The 19,458-nt window shown below is 35.7% G+C and overlaps 4 protein-coding genes, 1 long non-coding RNA gene and 1 other non-coding gene across 7 annotated transcripts; 1 reads left to right on the forward strand and 5 right to left on the reverse strand.

Annotated features, from left to right (window-relative positions):
* Positions 1 to 578: 578 nt before the first annotated feature.
* LOC114748599 (uncharacterized) lies at positions 579 to 1,825 on the reverse strand. The gene is made up of 3 exons (XM_028937035.1): positions 1,613 to 1,825; positions 1,038 to 1,143; positions 579 to 792 (listed from the first exon to the last, which is right to left on the reverse strand). The coding sequence occupies exons 1-3, from the start codon at positions 1,723 to 1,725 to the stop codon at positions 778 to 780; spliced, it is 234 nt and encodes a 77-aa protein (XP_028792868.1). The 5' UTR covers positions 1,726 to 1,825; the 3' UTR covers positions 579 to 777.
* A 1,851-nt stretch (positions 1,826 to 3,676) lies between these two features.
* On the reverse strand, positions 3,677 to 4,164 carry LOC114748564 (uncharacterized). The gene is made up of 2 exons (XR_003740486.1): positions 4,133 to 4,164; positions 3,677 to 3,752 (listed from the first exon to the last, which is right to left on the reverse strand). It is a non-coding gene; the product is annotated as an uncharacterized LOC114748564 (long non-coding RNA).
* A 3,737-nt stretch (positions 4,165 to 7,901) lies between these two features.
* LOC114748570 (uncharacterized) lies at positions 7,902 to 8,666 on the reverse strand. The gene has a single exon (XM_028937003.1). The coding sequence runs from the start codon at positions 8,664 to 8,666 to the stop codon at positions 7,902 to 7,904; it is 765 nt and encodes a 254-aa protein (XP_028792836.1).
* Positions 8,667 to 12,417: 3,751 nt separating this feature from the next.
* On the reverse strand, positions 12,418 to 12,489 carry TRNAP-UGG (transfer RNA proline (anticodon UGG)). The gene has a single exon. It is a non-coding gene; the product is annotated as a tRNA-Pro (tRNA).
* Positions 12,490 to 13,489: 1,000 nt separating this feature from the next.
* LOC114748591 (LIM domain-containing protein WLIM1-like) lies at positions 13,490 to 15,655 on the forward strand. Its single transcript, XM_028937022.1, has 5 exons — positions 13,490 to 13,773; positions 14,589 to 14,685; positions 14,780 to 14,823; positions 14,913 to 15,002; positions 15,117 to 15,655. Exons 1-5 carry the CDS (start codon positions 13,639 to 13,641, stop codon positions 15,336 to 15,338), a joined length of 588 nt encoding a protein of 195 aa, XP_028792855.1. The 5' UTR covers positions 13,490 to 13,638; the 3' UTR covers positions 15,339 to 15,655.
* A 265-nt stretch (positions 15,656 to 15,920) lies between these two features.
* Positions 15,921 to 18,318, reverse strand: LOC114748579 (F-box protein At3g12350-like). Of its 2 annotated transcripts, none has more exons than XM_028937009.1 (2): positions 17,175 to 18,318; positions 15,921 to 16,688 (listed from the first exon to the last, which is right to left on the reverse strand). In XM_028937009.1, the coding sequence occupies exons 1-2, from the start codon at positions 18,114 to 18,116 to the stop codon at positions 16,245 to 16,247; spliced, it is 1,386 nt and encodes a 461-aa protein (XP_028792842.1). In that variant the 5' UTR covers positions 18,117 to 18,318; the 3' UTR covers positions 15,921 to 16,244. The 2 variants fall into 2 exon arrangements, with proteins under 2 accessions (XP_028792842.1, XP_028792845.1); XM_028937012.1 differs by having other exon boundaries at positions 17,040 to 18,318.
* Positions 18,319 to 19,458: the final 1,140 nt, after the last annotated feature.

Genomic DNA, 19,458 nt, shown 5'->3' on the forward strand with positions numbered 1-19,458 from the left:
AGGGAAAAAGATAAATTAGACAATTAACATGCACACAATTAGCCAAATCTCGACCAAAGCTACTGACTCTATCTTTTAATCATATATTCATAACGTGTAGGAAAGATTATGGACTTGGTCATTATTCTTCTTCTTTTTTCAAAGCATGTATGCCTGATACAAAATTGATTTGGCCCTTAAAACTGCTATTAGAGCTTGGTTGAACCAGTGAAAATGGTTTTTGGCCAAATAAAACAGTGAAATCAGCTGCATTGTTGTAACGCCGAGCTTTCTTTATGTATATACACAACAAAAAGTCAAACACGTTTGACTTCTTATTATTGGGAAAAAGAAAGTTTGTCTTCCACAAAGGCCTTAAACCTGGGCTCCAGATATTTTGGCCAAATTTACGGCAGAAGAACCACCAAACCAACCTCAGCATTCAACAGATTGGTTTGCTAGATTTCTTTGACCTTGTCAAATTGATTTGGTACAAAAATAGTTTACAAGTTCGATTGGAAATATCCAGTCCATGCATACATGTAAAAACAATAACATGAGAAAATTTAATGGTGATGAATGTAGCTTGGATCATCAACTGAGGATGGAATCATTAAAATATTAATGCCGATTGTCTCAATGAATTCTTCCATTGGAAAAACTTGAGTTCCTTTTATCAGAACTGAACTAACTGAACAAACATGTACAACCAAACAACAGGCCACATAAATTTGATCAGATTGATTATTCACCTCACCTTACAAGGAATTTGACATTGTGACAGACAATTCCTGAACCTCAACCCATCTGCCACTGCATCCACAATTGACAAACCGTATTACAAGTTCTAAACCATTTAAGATTGTTAGTCAAGATGCACAAAGAACAAAGTAGCACATTAAAGATCAATATTTTGAAAAACAAGAGTCGTGTAAAAATATTCATAATTAACATGGATCGAGTCCATTTTGATTTATACAAGGACACTAGCAGATTTAACAAACAGCAAAAATCAATACTCGCCAAAAAACCAAAAAAGTTATCTTGAATCATTATACCTTTAGAACTGGCTCGCCTTTGTTGGTGTTTGCAGATTGCTTTGCCATTGCCTGTTGCTGTGCACGTGCAGCTCGTCCTGCCGCTGAATTATCAAATTGTTCTTGCCTGCAGTTACAATCAGAACATATAAGTTAGGCCAACATTAACTGTAGTCCTATTCTGTCATCACCGTCGCATGAGGAGGTCCAAGCATCTGTTGTGTTTCGTTTTGGGGCTTCACCTATTCATAGCAAGTCTCTGTTTTATGCTTCATCTACTAATTACAGTGGACTTCCATCGAATGCTCATTTACAAGCATGTTAAAAATGTGAAGGATGTCTCATACATGTCTTTTCCTGTTATCCTATCAATTTAGGTTAAGGATGAATCCGTCAAGATTCACAAACCTCATGCATAGTTATTACTCCGATAGATTAATTTTCGAATGTCTGATGATCAAAGATTCCAATATTCAATGCCGGTATTCCATCAAAACCCAAATTGGCGAAATATTTTCACGAATTCATCAATTTTGACACTTAAATTGTAAAAAGAAAATGAATTCACAGTAAAAAGGGGAGGGAGGAGGGATTGCCTTCTCTGGGCGGCTGCGGCGGCGTTAGCGCGAGCTTCTTCAGAGGCCAATCTCTCCTCTTCTTTGGTCATTCGCTTGTCGCCTCCGCCGAAGCAACCAAAGCACAGCCCCATCTTGCCGTCTATCAGACCGTCCCTGACTGTTTTTCTGTTCAATCTACTTTCTCGATTCCTCTGATTATCCTTTCTTTCTTCACCTTCTCGGGTTTGACTTCCTTCGTGTTGTGGATATTCTCATGTTCCTTTTTCTGATATTATAATCAGGCTCTCGTGTATAAAACGCGTGCTTTCCTCCTATTTATGATTTATCCATTGCGCCTGCCATTCCCAGCATTTGTTGGAAGGTTCGTTTCTTTAATTTGATTTTCGGTTTCAGATGAGATAAAAGCTGAACACTACGTGTATTTTGTCCAATTAATGGGGCCCCACACACGGTGTCTTTATTTCAGAAATAAAATGCATTATTTTCTGGCCATCAAAAGGCAATATATGAAATTAAAAAATGAGTTGCAGTAAATAAAAATAGTGTTTTTTTCCCAGCACAATATATACAGGGAAATCCCAAAAAAAAAAACTGTTAAAATAAAAAATTGCACACAAGCACCCGTGTATAAAAATTGTTGTCAAAACTCATACTAATATTATCATATATTTCAATTTATAATTTTTTTATTTTAGGAGTCTTTTTTTGCCATTTTTCCACATATATAACTAGTGGAGTATACCATTTATCTTAGCTTTTTTTTTTTTTGACATTTTCGCATGGACTAACGGTTTTCCAAATAAGTCAAGATGTTTTTTATTTGGTTAAAGTATACATTTAGTTTTTTAACTTTATGTAAGGTTTTACTTTAATCCCTTAACTTTAAAAAGTATCCTTTTAGTTTTTTTACCTCCATAATTGTTGGTCTTAAATGATATTTTTTATAACAATTATGATTGTTTTGAATATTAAACTTAATATGCTAGTATTTAGTAATGTTTTATCAGCATTGAAAAACTCAATATCATTATTTTTTATTAACAGTTTTAAGGTTAGAGGGCTAAAAATTTACTTTTCAAAGTTAATGGACCAATTGAAAAAGAAATTATAAAGGAAATTGAAAAAGCACAGCAACAATTCATCTGGGGGGAACAAGAAGGAAATCGGAGATGGCATGCCTTATCTTGGGACAAGTTATGTCAACCCAAAGAACATAGGGGAGTGAGAGTAAAATCATTACAGGTAATGAACGATGCCTTCCTCTTAAAGTTACTATGGAAATTCAAAAGTTAACCTACAGCACTATGAACACAAGTTTTGAAAGCAAAATACTGCAGAGAACAAGAAAGGGGGAAAAGAAATGTTAGTTAAGCGCACTGATTCACACCTCTGGAAGAACTATGCAAGCTAAGGAGTTGTTTGAAGAACATGCCTTCATAGAGGTCAGAAATGGGGAATTAACTCGAGTATGGACGGATCATTGGATCAGAGGAGCAGGCAGATTAATCACACATGCGCTGGATACTCAAAACATAGATCTCTCTCTTTGTTTGAAGGACTTAGTGAGAGAGGATGGTACATGGGATATCGCTACCTTGGAACAGGTACTGCCGGAACAAATAAGGGATAAACTGGGAAAGGCACCGAGACTGAGAGACCAAGGGATGGATATGCTAGCTTGGAGCCCATATACAAGAGGAGAATTCACAATAGCGAGCACCTACAGAGCACTAACTAGGTTACCTGAACAAAGAAACAACATGTTTTGGAGAAAGTTTGAAAACTTCAAGTTCCAAAAAGAATCAAAGTTTTTCTCTAGAGAGCATTTCATAACAAACTCCCCACACAAGAAATAACAAGCAAATGGGATGGCGGACAAGGAATTTGTAAAAGCTGTCGTCAGGCAAAGGAGGACCTTATTCATGCTATGAGGGATTGTCCAACAGCTTCAATAATATGAAAGAAACTCATACCTGAATAAAAAAGGAACTCTTTTTCAAAGGTAATTGGGAAAAGTGGATCCAGAAAAATGTTCTTCAAAAGGGATACAAGCTAGAAGAGGACTAATGGCCTGAAGTTTCCGCTACCTGTTGCTGGTTCATATGGTATTGGAGGAACTGCAAAGCACATGATGACGCCTTTAACCAACCTTGGAGAGCTAATGCAATTATTAAACAATACATCAGAAATTATGCTGGGAGGCAGGAAGAACAGGGAGATAATAATCAACAAGTGGAAATTAGAAGGATTAAATGGTTACCCCCAAAAAAAGATTGGTGCAAGCTTAATACTGATGGAAGCATTAACCATAAAGGGGAAGCAGGATGCGGAGGAGTCATAAGGGGAGATTGTGGAGAGTGGTTGTGTGGTTTTACAGTGAAACTGGAGAAATGTGACATTAGACAGGCTGAAGCTTAGGGGATTATTGAAGGGCTACTGTTATGCAGGCAAATGGGTTTTGAGAAGATAGAAGTAGAGTGCAATGCAGATCAGATAATCCAGGAAATCAAGCAGGAGTCTAGAATTAAGGGTAGTTACCTGATCTCTAGAAAACTAAAGGATCTTCTTAAGCTGCAATGGCAGGTTGAATTTAATCACGTCTTCAGGGAGGGAAATCAGGTCGCTGATAAGCTTGCAACGATGAGTAATGAGATGAACGCAAGACACCTTACTTGGGCAACCCCACCTGGCTGGATTGAAGAACTCATCAAGATGGATGCTTCTGGCTTTGAAACCCCGAGAAGAATAGTTGTCATAATGGTTGGGCTTGGCCCCTTTCTTTCACCAAAAAAAAAAAGTTAATGCACCAAAATGAAACATTGTGTAAAGTTAAATATCTAAAAGTATACTTTAGTCTTTTTATTTTTAAATGCTATGACTTATCCTAAATTTTATTTTGTACTACTTCTGATCCTTAATATAAGATTTCATTCGACTTTTATTTTGACTCTAATTATAAGACTCCAATCCACTTTGTCTCTCATATTTATATATTTTTTTTTAAAATAGTCCCTCTAATAATGATAGTTCTAGGTAATAAACTTGATTAATAAGGATATTTTAGGAAGGACAACACCTATTTATTACAAATAACTAATTAATTTATTTTTTTAATCTTTCAAAATAATCAACTAGCTTTAGTAGTAATAGTTTTTTTAGACATCACAGTGGATGAAAGAAGTCACAATATTTTTTATCTGAATAAATCACTATCTGCAACTCGTGAATATGGTGACGTATCACAAAATTTAGGCGGGGGATGCGAAAGAATGATTTTAAAAACGTACATTTATTGAAGAGATTACTTAAAGTGTAACTATTTATTATGTAAAATATAAATTTAAAACATTCTTTTTATTTATTTATTATTATAAACGGGGCTTTTTTTGTTTTTTTTTTGTTTCACTTCCTCCTCTGTTCTTGCTAAGCGCATCTCATATACTTGACAATTGCCATCAGAATTGAAGGATGAAGAATCATACCTCTCGCGGGTGGCTTGGGTGAACCAGGGAAAAAACTTTGACAACTGAAAAAGCACAGCGACGTCGAACTCTTGTCCAATGCTCCCTCCAATTCTTAATACTCTTCCGGTCCTTATTATAAGACCCAATTTGACTTTTTATTTGGTCCTAATTATAAGACCCAATCCATTTTTTCTCTTATATTTATGCATTTTTTCCAAGATAATCTTCTAATAATGATAGTTTTAGCCAATATACTTAATTAGCAAGGATATTTTAGGAATAACAACACTTATTTATTATAAATAACCAACTTAATTACTTCTTAATCTCTTCAAATAAGTCAATGGGTCTTATAATTAGGACCGGATATTATTTTGTATTCTCAACATAAAATTGAGTGATTAAAAAAATTATTGAATTAGTTATTTGTAATAGTTACATATTGTCTTCTCTAAAATATTCTTACTAATTATGTGTTAGCTAAAATTACCATTTAATTGAACCTTTAACATATACAACTACTATAATGACTATTTTAAAAAAAATAGATAAATATAAAAAACAAAGTGGATTGAGATTTTATATTTAAAACCAAATTAAAAGTTAAACTAACTCTTATATCAAGGATTGGAGATAGTGTAAAAGTTAGTTGACTAATTTGAGTGAATTAAAAAAATAAATTAAGTTAATTATTTGTACAAATAACCAAATATTGTCTTTCTTAAAATACTCTTGCTAATCAAATGTATTAGCTAGAACTATCATTTGATGAAATATTTAACATATACAACTATTATAAGGACTATCTTAGAAAAAATGAATCTATATGAGAAATAAAAGAGATCTTATGTCTATGATTAAAATGAAAATTAAACTAGTTTTTGTATTAAAAGTTAACTCAATTCGATTTGCTTAGTCGCTTTGGTCCAATTTTTCGAACAATAATAATATAATGGAGGGCTAACTGGAGGGACTAATGTTATAAAGCTGGCTCACGATTTGCCCCCCAGAATTCGTCTGAGGCTTTGGCTTCTTTTTCTTTCTTTCTTTGCTTTTCTATTTTTGTCTTCGCGGGATATGGCAGCACATCTGTTGATTGCAGATGATGCAGACCTACGGAGAGGACGTTCCCTGCAGGTATGTGTGTTTGGTGGGGTGTATGGGGGTTTCTGCTTCTGGGTGCCGGGGTGATTTTTGTGGCCACAAAACCAACTTCTCGTCTACTAAAATATCTGTATTTAGTACCTAATTTGTCTTAAATAGAATTATTTTTATTGAAAATATTTAGAGTAGCAAAAGAAAAAAAAGCAGTAAATCGCATATTTCAAATGCTTGTTTGGTTCGATGCATTACAACAGGATTCTTATAATTCTAATGCAATGTCCCCTTCTAAGTATTTAGTTGGCATATTTAGGTTGTAAAAGCGATTACTTAATTCATCAAGATTCTACACTACTAAAAATAAAAAATAGAAATTATAATATATGGAAATATGTGAAAAGACCTTATTTGCCCTTGGCTTCCCTGTCATCTCCCTCCACCCTCACCATTCCCAAAGACCTTTCCTCCCCCAATGGGCACCTTTATCATTCCTTCCTCCTCCATTGTTCTTGTTTGTTCTTCATTCTTGTTCCTCATTCCCCTATTTCTTCCTAAATTTCTACCTAAGTTCTTGCTCTTGTTCTTTGTTCCTGTTTGTTCTTCATTCATTCATTCATCTTCCATCATTCGTTCATTTGAGCTTTTAAGGATTCAATGTAATAAGATTCCGTATTTCGAATAAAATGAATTCATGACGTCCTCACATAGGACTCATCTCTTGAATTAGAAATAGTTATCATATTTCAAAAAGTCATTTGATTACAATATCTATATTGAACTCCTTGTCTTGGGTGGGTGATTCCATAAATAAAATGATGTGGAAGTTACTAGATATAAATCTCTAGAACTTTCTTTACTAAAGAAGAAACTTTTTTCCCTGATTTTCAGTGCATTCTAGTTGAAGATGTGGAGAGGAGAAGGGAGGATGAGGAAGGACTAACAGGGGACAACAGTACTAGGAATTTTATTTGTGTGTGAAGACATTTTTATCCATTTGGTTTTATTCGCATCTAATTAAATATAAACAGCAGTAAATTTAATTTTGCCACTTTTAATGTTGTACCAAACAACTTCATTGTAATAGTCATTCCATTACATTACATTTCCTATGATTACATTTCATTACATTCCCACCGATTTTACAAACCAAATGGGCTACAAGTTTTTTTCCCTTGATTCTGCATATGTTTAGAATATCTCAATTTTGAATAAAATTTTTATACATTATTTTGCTTAAATTAAACCCTTATAATTTTATCGGTTATAGGCATCCATCTTTGAGTTAAAAACCTTTAACACTGCTGATTTCAATCTATAGAAGTTTATGGAATTTACGGAATTTTCATCATTTTATTTAAGACCATTTTGAGAAATATATAAAGACATGTGGATTAATTTTTTTGTAATTATTTGGTAAGTGAGGTCTTTGTGTAAATTTTAATTTTAATCAGGCTGGCAAATTTTTTTTTAATTTTAATTAGGTGTTAGTTAAGCCTGGATTTTATGTTTTTCGTTGGAGGCCAGAATTGTTCGACAATCCAGCATGGCCGCTTGCTCTCACAGAACAACTATATACAATTAATTTTTCTTTGATGATTACCATAAGATCAGCCTTAATATCCTAGCAAAAATTTACACCCACAACATGTCACGACTTGTATTCACAAAAAAAAAAGAGACCATGGGATTGTACAAGAATTTTGTTTTTTTGTTTTTTAAAAGGGATGAATCTCAGATCACCTTCACCAGCTTTTCCGATGGCCGTGCCTTCCCGGAGATTTTGCTCTCTGTGTCGGCGATCCCAACTCATTACCCTCCTTCTTCTTCTCATTCATGCCTTTCACATACTCTTTCTTCTTCGCTGACTTTCTCGATTTCGAGCTTTCCTTCAATGCCGGCAGGCTCGGCATAATATACCACACAATACAGGTGCACAGAGTCGCCGCCGATCGCCCAAACACAATCAAGAACACTAAAATCAATATCATCACTATTGGCAGATACTCCGACGGTCGTCTCCACATGTTCCAAGGAACCCTCGTCTTCTCCGCCTTTCTGTGATCAGATTCCGCATTGGAACGCCTTCTAGAATATTCTTCCACACCAGAAGATTCAATGGCGGCCTTGTTATTATCGACTGGCTCCGAAATTACAGGCGCAGCTGGTCTTACTTTCAGCTCTTCGCTCTTGTGCTTCCGTGGGTCCTTGTTCTTCGATTTGACCACCACAGGGACGAAGTCATCTGTTTCGGTGTAGACGAAGCGAACGAAAGAGATATCGTGAGGGTTTGTCTGCGAGTAAATCTTCTGCCTCTTCTCGTCCAGATCAGCTAGGAGTGCAGAAAATTTATCCCGCCCAATCGTCGAGTAAGGATTATTGTTCTTGCCTGACTTGCTATGGCTTTTGCAATTTTTAGATTTTGGCGAGGCGGAAAAATCAGAGCTCTTACGACAAGCTTCATCTTCTTCCTCGTGATGAAAAGCACCACACCTGAATGTTCTGAGCATAAGGGAAATTCTGGGTATTTGATATTTTTGGGAATTTGATAAGTGGTGGATTGAATTGAAACAGAGGATGAAAGCGGAAAGAGTGTATATATATTGAACTATTGAAGAGGTGTGAAGGGGAGACTGAATCAAACCAGAAGAGGGGATGTATGACAATTCAAAAGGCTTAAAATTAAAAAAATGTGGAAGAGGAAGCTTGTGACGTGGTGAAAATGGTTGATCTTTGACTTCTTAGCATGTTTTATTTGTTACTATTTCGAAGAAATTGAGTTGGGGATTACAAAATAAACATGTTGCTGTTGCTTGAGGAGAAAGATGGGCATCGGTGCACATCTTTTTATAATAACACCAAAAGGATTTTTTAAAAAAATTATATTAAACCTATTTTGTATTGTAATTTTACAGTGTAGCGTATGCATTGGATGTAGTGATTTTCACAATGACGCTATAAGAATGAAATAAAAAATAGGAGTAAGGTAGATTCCGTGTTTTAAAATTTTTTTTAGGTATATTTAACATTATATTCAGTACCCTAAAAGATTTATCAGGTGTGTATTGTATTTTTTTTTGTCTTGGTATTGGATACAAAAAAAACTATTTTTGGATGCTAGACATATTTGAAAAAGTATTTTATGGTGCTAAATACACAAAAAAAAACCTTCTAAGGTGTTGGATGTACTTTAAAAAATATATTTCAAGGATGCTAGATACACTACAAAATATTTCAATACCCGAAAAAATACTTCGAGGTATGGAGTACATAGTAAGCCTAAAATATATTTGCAATCTTTTAATTTTTAACTTCATTTTTATTCTATCTAAATTGATCGGCTTGATTATTTGATAGTCACTATCAGTATTAAGTTTTATGCTTTTTTTAATTTCAATTTAATTGCTTAATTTCATTTGGAATTTCAACTTTACGGCAAAGGTGAAGTTTTTTTAAACAAAAATAATGTAGATAAATTTACTAAAGAGAAATTAAAAAAAGAATGACTTCTGCTGTGGTTTATCGAAATTATTAGCCGGCAGATGAATGAATGTGTTCGAGAAGGTCACCGGCTGAAATTAAACGCCACAGGGTAGTTGGGCAGCCAAACAATTATGGGAAATATTTTTTGTTTTAGTAATAATAAATAATAACGGCCCAACATCTATCCATTCACTGATGTAACTGTCAATTTATTATGTCTCAGTCTGAATTCTTATCAATTTGTGTTCTGAGACAAACTTTTTGTATAGTTCATAGTGTGTATAGTCGTATTTATCTCTTGGAAAATTCATTTTATCAAATGTCCAGAGTTTCTTAATTATTTTTATAGGACCTTATTGGTATTTTGTGATAACCAGCTGCTCCGGTTGAAAATACAAGCTACTTTTACTAGATAGAGTATCAATTATGTGAATGTGATCTGCATTTTTAAATATCGCATGATGAGCATAATTAACATCTGATTATTTATATAAATGCAACATTATAGTATACGCGTAATACATTGTTCTTATATTTTTCGGTTTTTTATTATTTAAAATATATGCTTGCCGCCAATGCTGAGCTCTGATGGAGATTCCCACAAGATCATGGTCGATGCCATCATTGATGTCATCATGTTCGTAACTATATGTTTCTAAATTTAAGTGTTTGTTTTGTAATGTGCATTTAAATATAATCCAACAAAAAATTGTGCACCTTCGCTCCTAAATATAATACTCATTTTATAATGTAATTATTACACTACAAAATATGTTTTATATTTAGAACCGGATATCAAAAGTTATTTTTAGCTTATACTACCTCTGATTCTTAATATAAGATTTTGTTTGATTTTTATTTTGATTCTAAATATAATATCCTAATTCACTTTGCCTTTTATATTTATACATTTTTTCAAGATAGTCCTTCTAATAATGATAGTTTTAGCCAATATATTTGATTAACAAGGTAATTTTAAGAAAGACAATACCTATTTATCACAAATAATTAACTTAACTTATTTTTTAATTTTTTTAAATTAGTTAACTAATATTTATAAGGGGAAATTACAAAAAAAGACCTTGGAATTGTAAAAACACAGATAGGGACCCTTGACAACTTCACTTTGGGTTTTGACAACTTCAGGGCATATTATTCTTGTCAAAACCTAAAGTGAAGTTGTCAAGGGTCCCTATCTGCGTTTTTACAATTCCAAGGTCTTTTTTTGCAATTTTCCCTATTTATAATTACAACCGGAAGTAATAATATTTTTTGAGAGCGTAAATAAGATTCATTGACCTTGTTATCAGAGAAGCTTGCACCTCTTTCTTTAGGAAACACTCGCAAATCTATTTCGATATTTGTGCTATTTTAGTATTTTTCGCTCTACTTTAGTCCTCTGAAAAAGCTTTTGGCATTTTTAATAGTTTTTACTTATTTATTTTGAACAAAATCTAATACTTCTTCTCGTCTAATTTGGATAGATTAAAAAAACTAATTAAACTAATTATTTGTAATAAATAGATGTGGTCTTTTTTAAAATATCTTTACTAATAATTAAGTGTATTAGCTAAAACTATCATTGTTAGATGACTACCGTAAAAAAATATGAGAGACAAAATGAATTAAGATCTTATATTTATTATCAAAATAAAATTCAAATGAACTTTTATATTAAAAACCAGAAGTAGTACACAGAGAATTGATGGCATTTTGGGCTAAATGTGCCTGAACCTGAACTAAATGGCTTGCTATGAATTTTAATTTTTTCATCTTGATGCATTAACTTATTTATCCGTCAAAAGGTTTAAATACAATAATATGTAGTAATAAAGCACGTTTACTTTTTCCTTTTTTGCAAGTATGCCTGTAAGGTAAATTTTCATGAGTCAACGTCGGACTTTTTCAAGCGCATCCATGCACTGAATTCTGCTGAGTAACACAAAAAATGGAAGGCGCAATGGTAAACAGATCCTTCCTTACAATATAGAAGCTTTGACCAGAACTCAAATTGCCTTTATCTTGTACTATTATATACATGATATAACGTTCTGAAATGGTCTTCGCTTATTTTAATAATACCTTGTAAAAAGATCCAATGCCTCTTAGGAATTGGTAAGACTTCGATTATAGTATTTTCAAAGCTCTGCAGCTTCTTATAAAAATAAAAACCGTGTTCCCTCGAGATTATTTTACCTTCTCAGAAATTATAGAAGTCTACTTGAAATAGTCAGAATATGAAATTATGGAACTCCTGGGTTTGTCATTTAGTCCCTCTGACCTTGTGAAAACAGGGCAACGATTGAACAATTTGTTTATTGTCCCTTCTTTTTGAGCGGGTCATTATTGGTTTGGAGACGAAGCTATCAGGATATAATTTCCTTGGGTGCCAAGGAGCCTTGACTCGAGATTTGCTGCCCATATTATTAAAAACTCAAGTAAGCCTCTTACGGTCAAAACAACAGTGCGGTCCTTAAAGTCAACCTCATAATTTTTTTGGCCAAAAAGTCAACCTCATAATTTATGCTCTTCGGATTTCACATGTTCCTGCTGACGCTGACTTCTCCCAGAAATTTCTGCTGAAAGAACAAACTATACTGATCCACAGGTCCCCAAAAAAAAAAAAGGCCGATCCAGAGGGCGCTGCCAGACCCTGCCGCTGCATTTATTAGAGTCAGAGAATCCCACGGACTCATTAAAGCGAAAAAACTACAATTCTACAAAGAAAGCACAAGATTTCGGAAGCTAAGATACAAAAGATAATTAAAAAAAAAAAAGGGGGCGTTCCGAGAATCGAACTCGGGACCTCTCGCACCCAAAGCGAGAATCATACCACTAGACCAAACGCCCGATTTGCTAATGGAATTGTAATTATTAGAGTCTAAGCAAAACTGCAGTAATAATCAATTGATGAAATTTACAGCTACACGGAAGATTTACAGGGAGGGAGGTGCGTACTGCAAAGTGGGGCATTCATTGACTAAATGCGAGCTGTCATCATAATTGAAGGTTGATGGAAGAATACCGATTCACAGGCACAACCATCATTACAGGTTCGTGTGCAGACACTGTTCAGACACAGATCTCCATCATTTAATTTCGTTCATCTCAAAGTTCTTACGCTAATATTTTTGTGGAAAAAGTTATTTCACTCCATGACCTAACAAAAGCTGTCAAGTTTACACCATCTTCCAGCTCTAACACAGCATTCTTGTCCGTTAGAATCTGTAATTGCAAAGATGTCATTTTTACTCTGTCATAGTCTCTCAGGCTTAAATGGAACTTCCCCAATCCTTGTAACTGAAGAAAATATATATGGGTTAGGTGCTATAATCTGAAAAGTGAGACTTGAGAATGAGAGCAGGCCAGCTGGGTGTTAACTGATGAATAGCTGACAGTTGCCCATTTGGGGACAGGGGACCTTCCAATCACAAAGTGTCTTTCCAAAGGAATACAGTTTGATTGAACCAAAATAATCTACTCGCTCTCGTTTATTACTACTCTCACTCGATACTTGTAATTTACAATTCAAATAAGAAATAACAATTAGTCAATTATAAAGCCAAAATGTTAGGGTCATGCGATCAAAAAAAAAAAAAAAGCAATGCTAGTTAGGCATGAACAATCGTAAAAGTGGCGATACTTCAGCAGGGAAAAGCTTTGCTTTTTTGTTTTGCCTGCTACGAGCTACGGTATATTCCTTGCAATTTACTCATTCATCCTCACAGTTAAGAGATAGTGAAAGGAAAAATACAATACCTAGGTGAAAACTGTAGTTAGGTGCATAAGATTTGGACACAATGATTGTCAATGACATAATATTTGTTAAGAGGTCTGCTTTTGGTCTCCGCAATTATCTGCTGGACACATTTGCCATTCTCTTTTTCTCATATCATCTTCATTGCTCTGTTGGAACAGAAACTCAAAACATTCGGAGAATCATCTGCTTGCTTCTACTGGGTAAGGGCGCGACTCAGAGAAAAGAAAAGATAAGAAAGGATGGCATTTGCAGGAACAACCCAGAAGTGTATGGCTTGTGACAAAACAGTTTATTTGGTTGATAAACTAACAGCAGATAACCGAGTGTACCATAAAGCTTGCTTCCGATGCCACCACTGCAAAGGAACCCTCAAGGTCTCTATCTTTCCCTCTGATCTTATCCGAGACTTGATTATGTACTTCTCAGTTGCTGTTCTAGTTCCAGTTTCTAGGATTGGATCTGGTGTCTAAAGTTGATCCTCTGAATAAGAAGATAAATTCACTAGAATCACTACAGCGAGTTACATCAATTTTTGCACTTTAATTTAATTCTTTGGTGTTCTAGAATGAGGCCTTTTCATCCCGGAACACATCAAACGCCAGAACTTCCATCGGTTCCTTGTATCATCGTGTCTTCTATGTTTTCCGATCAGTTCTGGTTTGCATATAGAAGAAATTTGTGTCCCCAAAGCACACAAGGATTTGATGCTAAAGAATTCTAGATCAATCCATGGATTCAATGTGGAAAACAATTCTTCTAGTTTCATACCCGGAATTTTTTTCCCGAAATATTGGAAAATCTGAATATTGGTGTATTACACTTTCATTATCTAATTTTCACCCAGAGAAAAGGGAAATCCATATGTTCTTGTGGCTTGAATTGAAGTATATATTGATTTATTTATTTTTTTGATAACGATTTGTTTATTTTTTGAACTGGATGAATTTTAGCTTTTATCCAAACTCTGGAAAATTAAGGTAGATCTGATTCTTTGTCCCCTTGGATGCTCTGTTTTTCATTTTACACAGCAGAAACTCACGTGGTAACCTGATTTTCACCTTTTTAGTTGTATCACTGGATGATGAGCACATGATATTGGAATCAGTTTCTGTCATTTCCTAAGATGCTCTGGGAAAATTACTAGATGACAATTTTTGTAAGTTTACCAACTGATCAATGTATTTTGCAGCTTAGCAACTACAATTCTTTTGAGGGAGTTCTTTATTGCAAGCCACACTTCGACCAAATTTTCAAAAGAACTGGCAGTCTTGAGAAAAGCTTCGAAGGTAACAAAGGGTCAAACGCTCCAATCATTAAGTTCAACTCATTTTTTAATCTTCTCACTAACTCAATCAACCCTACTTCATTTTGCCTGATTAGGAACACCAAAAATTGCAAAACCAGAAAAACAAATTGACACTGAGGTAAAAAAAATCCTTAAATCTAAGGTTCTTGCAGCAAAGAACATTTTCAACTTTTTGGCATTCATCTAATTGTTGCGCTGTTAAACCAGAAACCTGCAGTAACCAAAGTCTCGAGTATGTTTGGTGGTACCAGAGATAAATGTACTGGTTGTCAGAAAACAGTCTACCCAACTGAGAAGGTAGTTGGCTCATTGAGCCCACAGCATCCAATGCCACACAATTGATTTGCTTTCCGTAATTTGAACCATTGATCATTGATGCAGAGGTTTAAACTACTACTCTTTCAACTATAGGTTACTGTAAATGGAACGCCTTACCACAAGAGCTGTTTCAAATGCTGCCATGGTGGGTGTGTTATAAGTCCGTCGAACTACATTGCGCACGAGGGTAAACTCTACTGCAAACACCACCATATCCAACTAATCAAGGAGAAGGGCAACTTAAGCCAGCTTGAAGGTGATCATGACAAGAGTGAAACAAATGACAAGATCAATGGGGAAGAAGTTGCTGCCTAGTGCCTAGACACGAGGTCGCTGACAAAACCAGAGGATATTTGCCTGATTTCAATTTCCTATATTCTCTGCCCCTTTTGCCTGCGTTTCTGGTTTTTACCATTTATTTGGAGTCCATCAAGCTTTTTCCCGCAACTGATATTGTATTCCTCTGTTTCCAGTTCATGTGTGTGGATGGATCTTCATAATTTGAATTTGCTTTTGGATTCTGTTGTGAGGTTGTTGATACCACAATGAGTTGTCAAGAGCATTTGATTCGATTAACGTGATTGAGACTAAGTACTTCAGCACTTGAAACACTCATTGATTTCTGTTTCTCGTATCATTCGTCTCCCCAGTTTACTTACTAAGTGACACCAAATTTCTTTTCCCTCAATAGAACATACACATAACCTTTTTTTTTTCTTTTCAAGTGATTGTAGACTGCAAATCATAAGCCCATTTTCCCCTTCTTTTTTGTGAAATAAGCCCATTTTCCTCTCGACAGAAGATGAGGAAAGACTAAATTTCAGTGATCGTGTTAAAGAACGATATAACAACTGCGATGCTCAACTTGTCAGATATAACATATTGGCATCTGAAGGAGGACTGCAGGTAATTAATGAAGTAAATTATAATGTCACATCCCTGTTAGATCCTCAGTGAAGAAATATACAATTTGGATAAAGCAGTGTCATTCACGTAGAAAGGCAGCAGTTATCTGAAACACTCTATCCTAATAGACGAAGGGGGAAAAAATAATGTGGCGCTAGACAACCAACCTCAGCTAAGGAAATTACCATGGTTGTCATCATCATAAAATTCACAGGGAATAAAACACTATCCCACGAGGTATGGTGGTAAGCAGATAAATGAATAATCTATGCTTAAAAACCGATGCAGAATAAGGAAACTAATCGGTAGAGAGATCTAAACACAGTCATCATAGGCAATACGCTTCAGGTCTACTATGAAATTGTCCCGAACGAAGCCAAATCCAAAAGTACCATTCTGGTACCGCCAAATCCTTCCTTCTGCGCTCCTAGTATTTACTGTTCTAGCAAGGTCTGGAATAATCAACTCATAGCTTGAGCTTATGTGGAGAATTCCATTTACCACTTCATTTTCTGTCAAAGGGAAACAGTGGTGAATCTCACTGGCTGCTTCAAGTGGTCTGAGATGAATGCGAGTGTCATACAAATACTCCTCCTCAGGGGAGAAAGGTGATTCTACAAATGTAGCATTTGTTGTCCAGAAGACCGGGGAATGACTGGGAAATCGTCCAGTAAGATTCCCAACTTGCCGACAAGCAACACCCCCAATATCATCATACGCCACAAGATAAAAGGCTAAACTCCTGTCACCACCAATACCCTGCATATCGGTATCAAAGAGACCAATTTCAGTCGTCACACCGCAGGCATCATCAGTTTTCAAATCATCCACTTCACAAATGAAATGAAAAAAGAGATTGTACAGTAGACTTTTACTTAAAACCCTTCCTCAGTATAATGATATCATTTGCAGATTTTGTTTACATGAATTGGATAGTAGAGGTGCATATCCTCAGACATTTTAAACAGCATCACCAAGCGCATTCTAAATAGGAGGGACTCTGTACGCAGGCAATGAAAATCTAAAAAGGACCACCTGCACCGGATTTGTTCTTCGTGCATTTCCCCTCCTCTCTAAACTTATTCCAGGGTTGAAATGACAGAAGTGAACTACATGGGACGCAAATAAATATTCTCCATAAAAGGCTCGACCAGACAGTGATATCAAATGACAGATATCAGAGCAATATATCAGATCAACACGAAAGCTTAATGAGCATAGCAAGTTGAATGAGAAGTTCAGCACCTTCCATAGGCCTTGCAATGGGCGTGATGGAGTGGGTGCACAATTAACAATCTTCACGAAATGCTCAGGCTCCCATTTCCTTCTAGCCAGCCTTTCCTTCTCTCTCCTCCTTTGTTTCCTGGATTTATCACTACCTGGGCTCGTCCTGTTAGCAAAATGCTGATAAATGTCTGACATCAATCTGTCTGGTAAGCTTCCTGGTGATCCACTGTCGGCACCAACCACATCTTCTCCAACAGTGCAATAGTCTGAACTCAAATTCGTGCTACTCGAACTTCTCCTGAATCCATGTTTCCTTTGGTCTGGACTACTGAAATGGGTAAGGTTTTGATTTTCCTCCACAACAAAGTGTGTTTTCCCCATAAAACTAACATTGACCGGAATCAGTTCATTATCAGGCATGTCGAATTGCCCAGAAATCTCAAAATTACCGGACATTTCAGTTTGCCCATCGGGATCGAGAAAATTCAGAACCTGTCCTTCCGACGATAGACTCATCCGCAAAAATGGTGACTTTAATATATCGTAGGTCCCAGTTTTCGACGGAGAAACTCTGGAACCGGCGAGGAACGATTGGCCCCACTCGAAGATAACCAACGACGGTGATGCAATAGCGATGCTTCCCGGTCCACTTCGACGCCAAAAGCCAATTAGATTTTCCCATTCGTTGAGGGTTTTGTACAGAAGGCGGTAGCTAATTTTCCCATTGCCCCATTTCGTGATCTGTGTCTTCGAACCCCACTTCCTGTCGCACAGGCTAAACCAGAGTTTGCTATCGTTGCTAAAGAGGGAGCCAAATCGCTTGGATGTGCAGGCAAAGGTGGCAATATCCGATGGTGTGAGGAAGGAGAGAATACAAAGCTGGACATCTTCAGGGAAATCGGTGAAGGAAATCGAACCTCCTTCGTTTTCCGTAAAATTTGGGTCTTCCAGATTCGCCATTTCTGTCCCGGCTACGTTAATTCTCCGCTGATCGCCCGGTTTCTTTCTACAGGCTGGAAATGGAAGATACAAGCTATGGAAAAAATGGGGAGCGAGTATGGCTTTCGTCGAGGGTTTTCTACTGCATCAAAATAGGTATTTCATAGATTCTGGTTGAAGAATAAGAGGAATTATTCCCAGATTCTCCCCATCTTCAGCCTGTAGCTGAAACTGACATGATTTTGTGTCGCGTTAGACTCCAGTTGAAGTCGTGCGGCCAAAACGGCAGAGGGAAACGTGACGTTTTCTAGTTTCGTGCCCCCATGTGATCACTTATCGTACGAACGACCAGAGGTTGACTCAGAAGCGGAAAGAGTTTTCAAAAATATTCCTCGATTCCTTTTTTATTTCAGAGGTTGATTGCATTTGCATCAATAACTTCTCTTCCTGAACGAAGACCGGAAAGGCACCACATTTCTTGCGATTTACAGCTTAAATTTTTTTTTTTTGCCAGAACAACTTTAATTATTTTTTAAACCATACAACCTCATTTATTTGATTAGCAATAATCATATACAGTACATAATTACACACTTCATTTAGTTTATTCAAATTTAATGTGATTTTTTCATTACATTGTTTATTAAATCAGAAAATATTTCTATCGATCAAAACACACACACATCACACACAGTATTTTTGTTAAAAAGCAATTACTGAATCACAATCTAACATAAGATAATAAAAAAGTTTTGCAGAAGATAAGTATAACAAATCTATAGACCGTGCATAATGTGGAGACTGGAGACCGAGTTGGATTTTTTGTTTTACAGATGATATGATTGTTTTAACTCCATGCAAATACCATTACAGGCAGCTTTTGATTTACAGGTGCTGGGCTAGATCGATCTGGACTGTTTAATGGGCTTTCTTTTGCTATCGACACTATCTTGCTTGTCTTAATTCAGTAGCGAGCTTTTAGTTGGACTAGGCTAGGAGTTTGGAAAACTTGGCCTGATGTGTTTTTTTTTTTGGGGTGTAATGAGAAACAAAACCCACCACAATCCCAGAGCCTTGCGGACTTGGCTTCTCTCCTTTGTCCTTCCCATCCACTTTCCCTTCACCTTTCGATTGAGATTTGGGTAATCCAGATTCAGTTTTTTTTTAATTACTAATAAAATGTCAAGTCATTAAAAAAAAATTAAATGAGTAGATTTCAAATTTCAAAACTTTACTTGTAACAATTTTAAATTGCAATAAAAAGACATTTTAAAAGTAATTTTAAAAATATTAAATTTGGATCACCTGAGTTTTAATCTGAAGGTGGAAAGGAAATGGTTGGAAAGGGCAGAGAAGATAAGTC

The sequence above is a fragment of the Neltuma alba genome, unplaced genomic scaffold (genome assembly GCF_004799145.2).
Source record: "Neltuma alba isolate B1F8T4 unplaced genomic scaffold, ASM479914v2 tig00000924_pilon, whole genome shotgun sequence".
NCBI lineage: Eukaryota > Viridiplantae > Streptophyta > Magnoliopsida > Fabales > Fabaceae > Neltuma > Neltuma alba.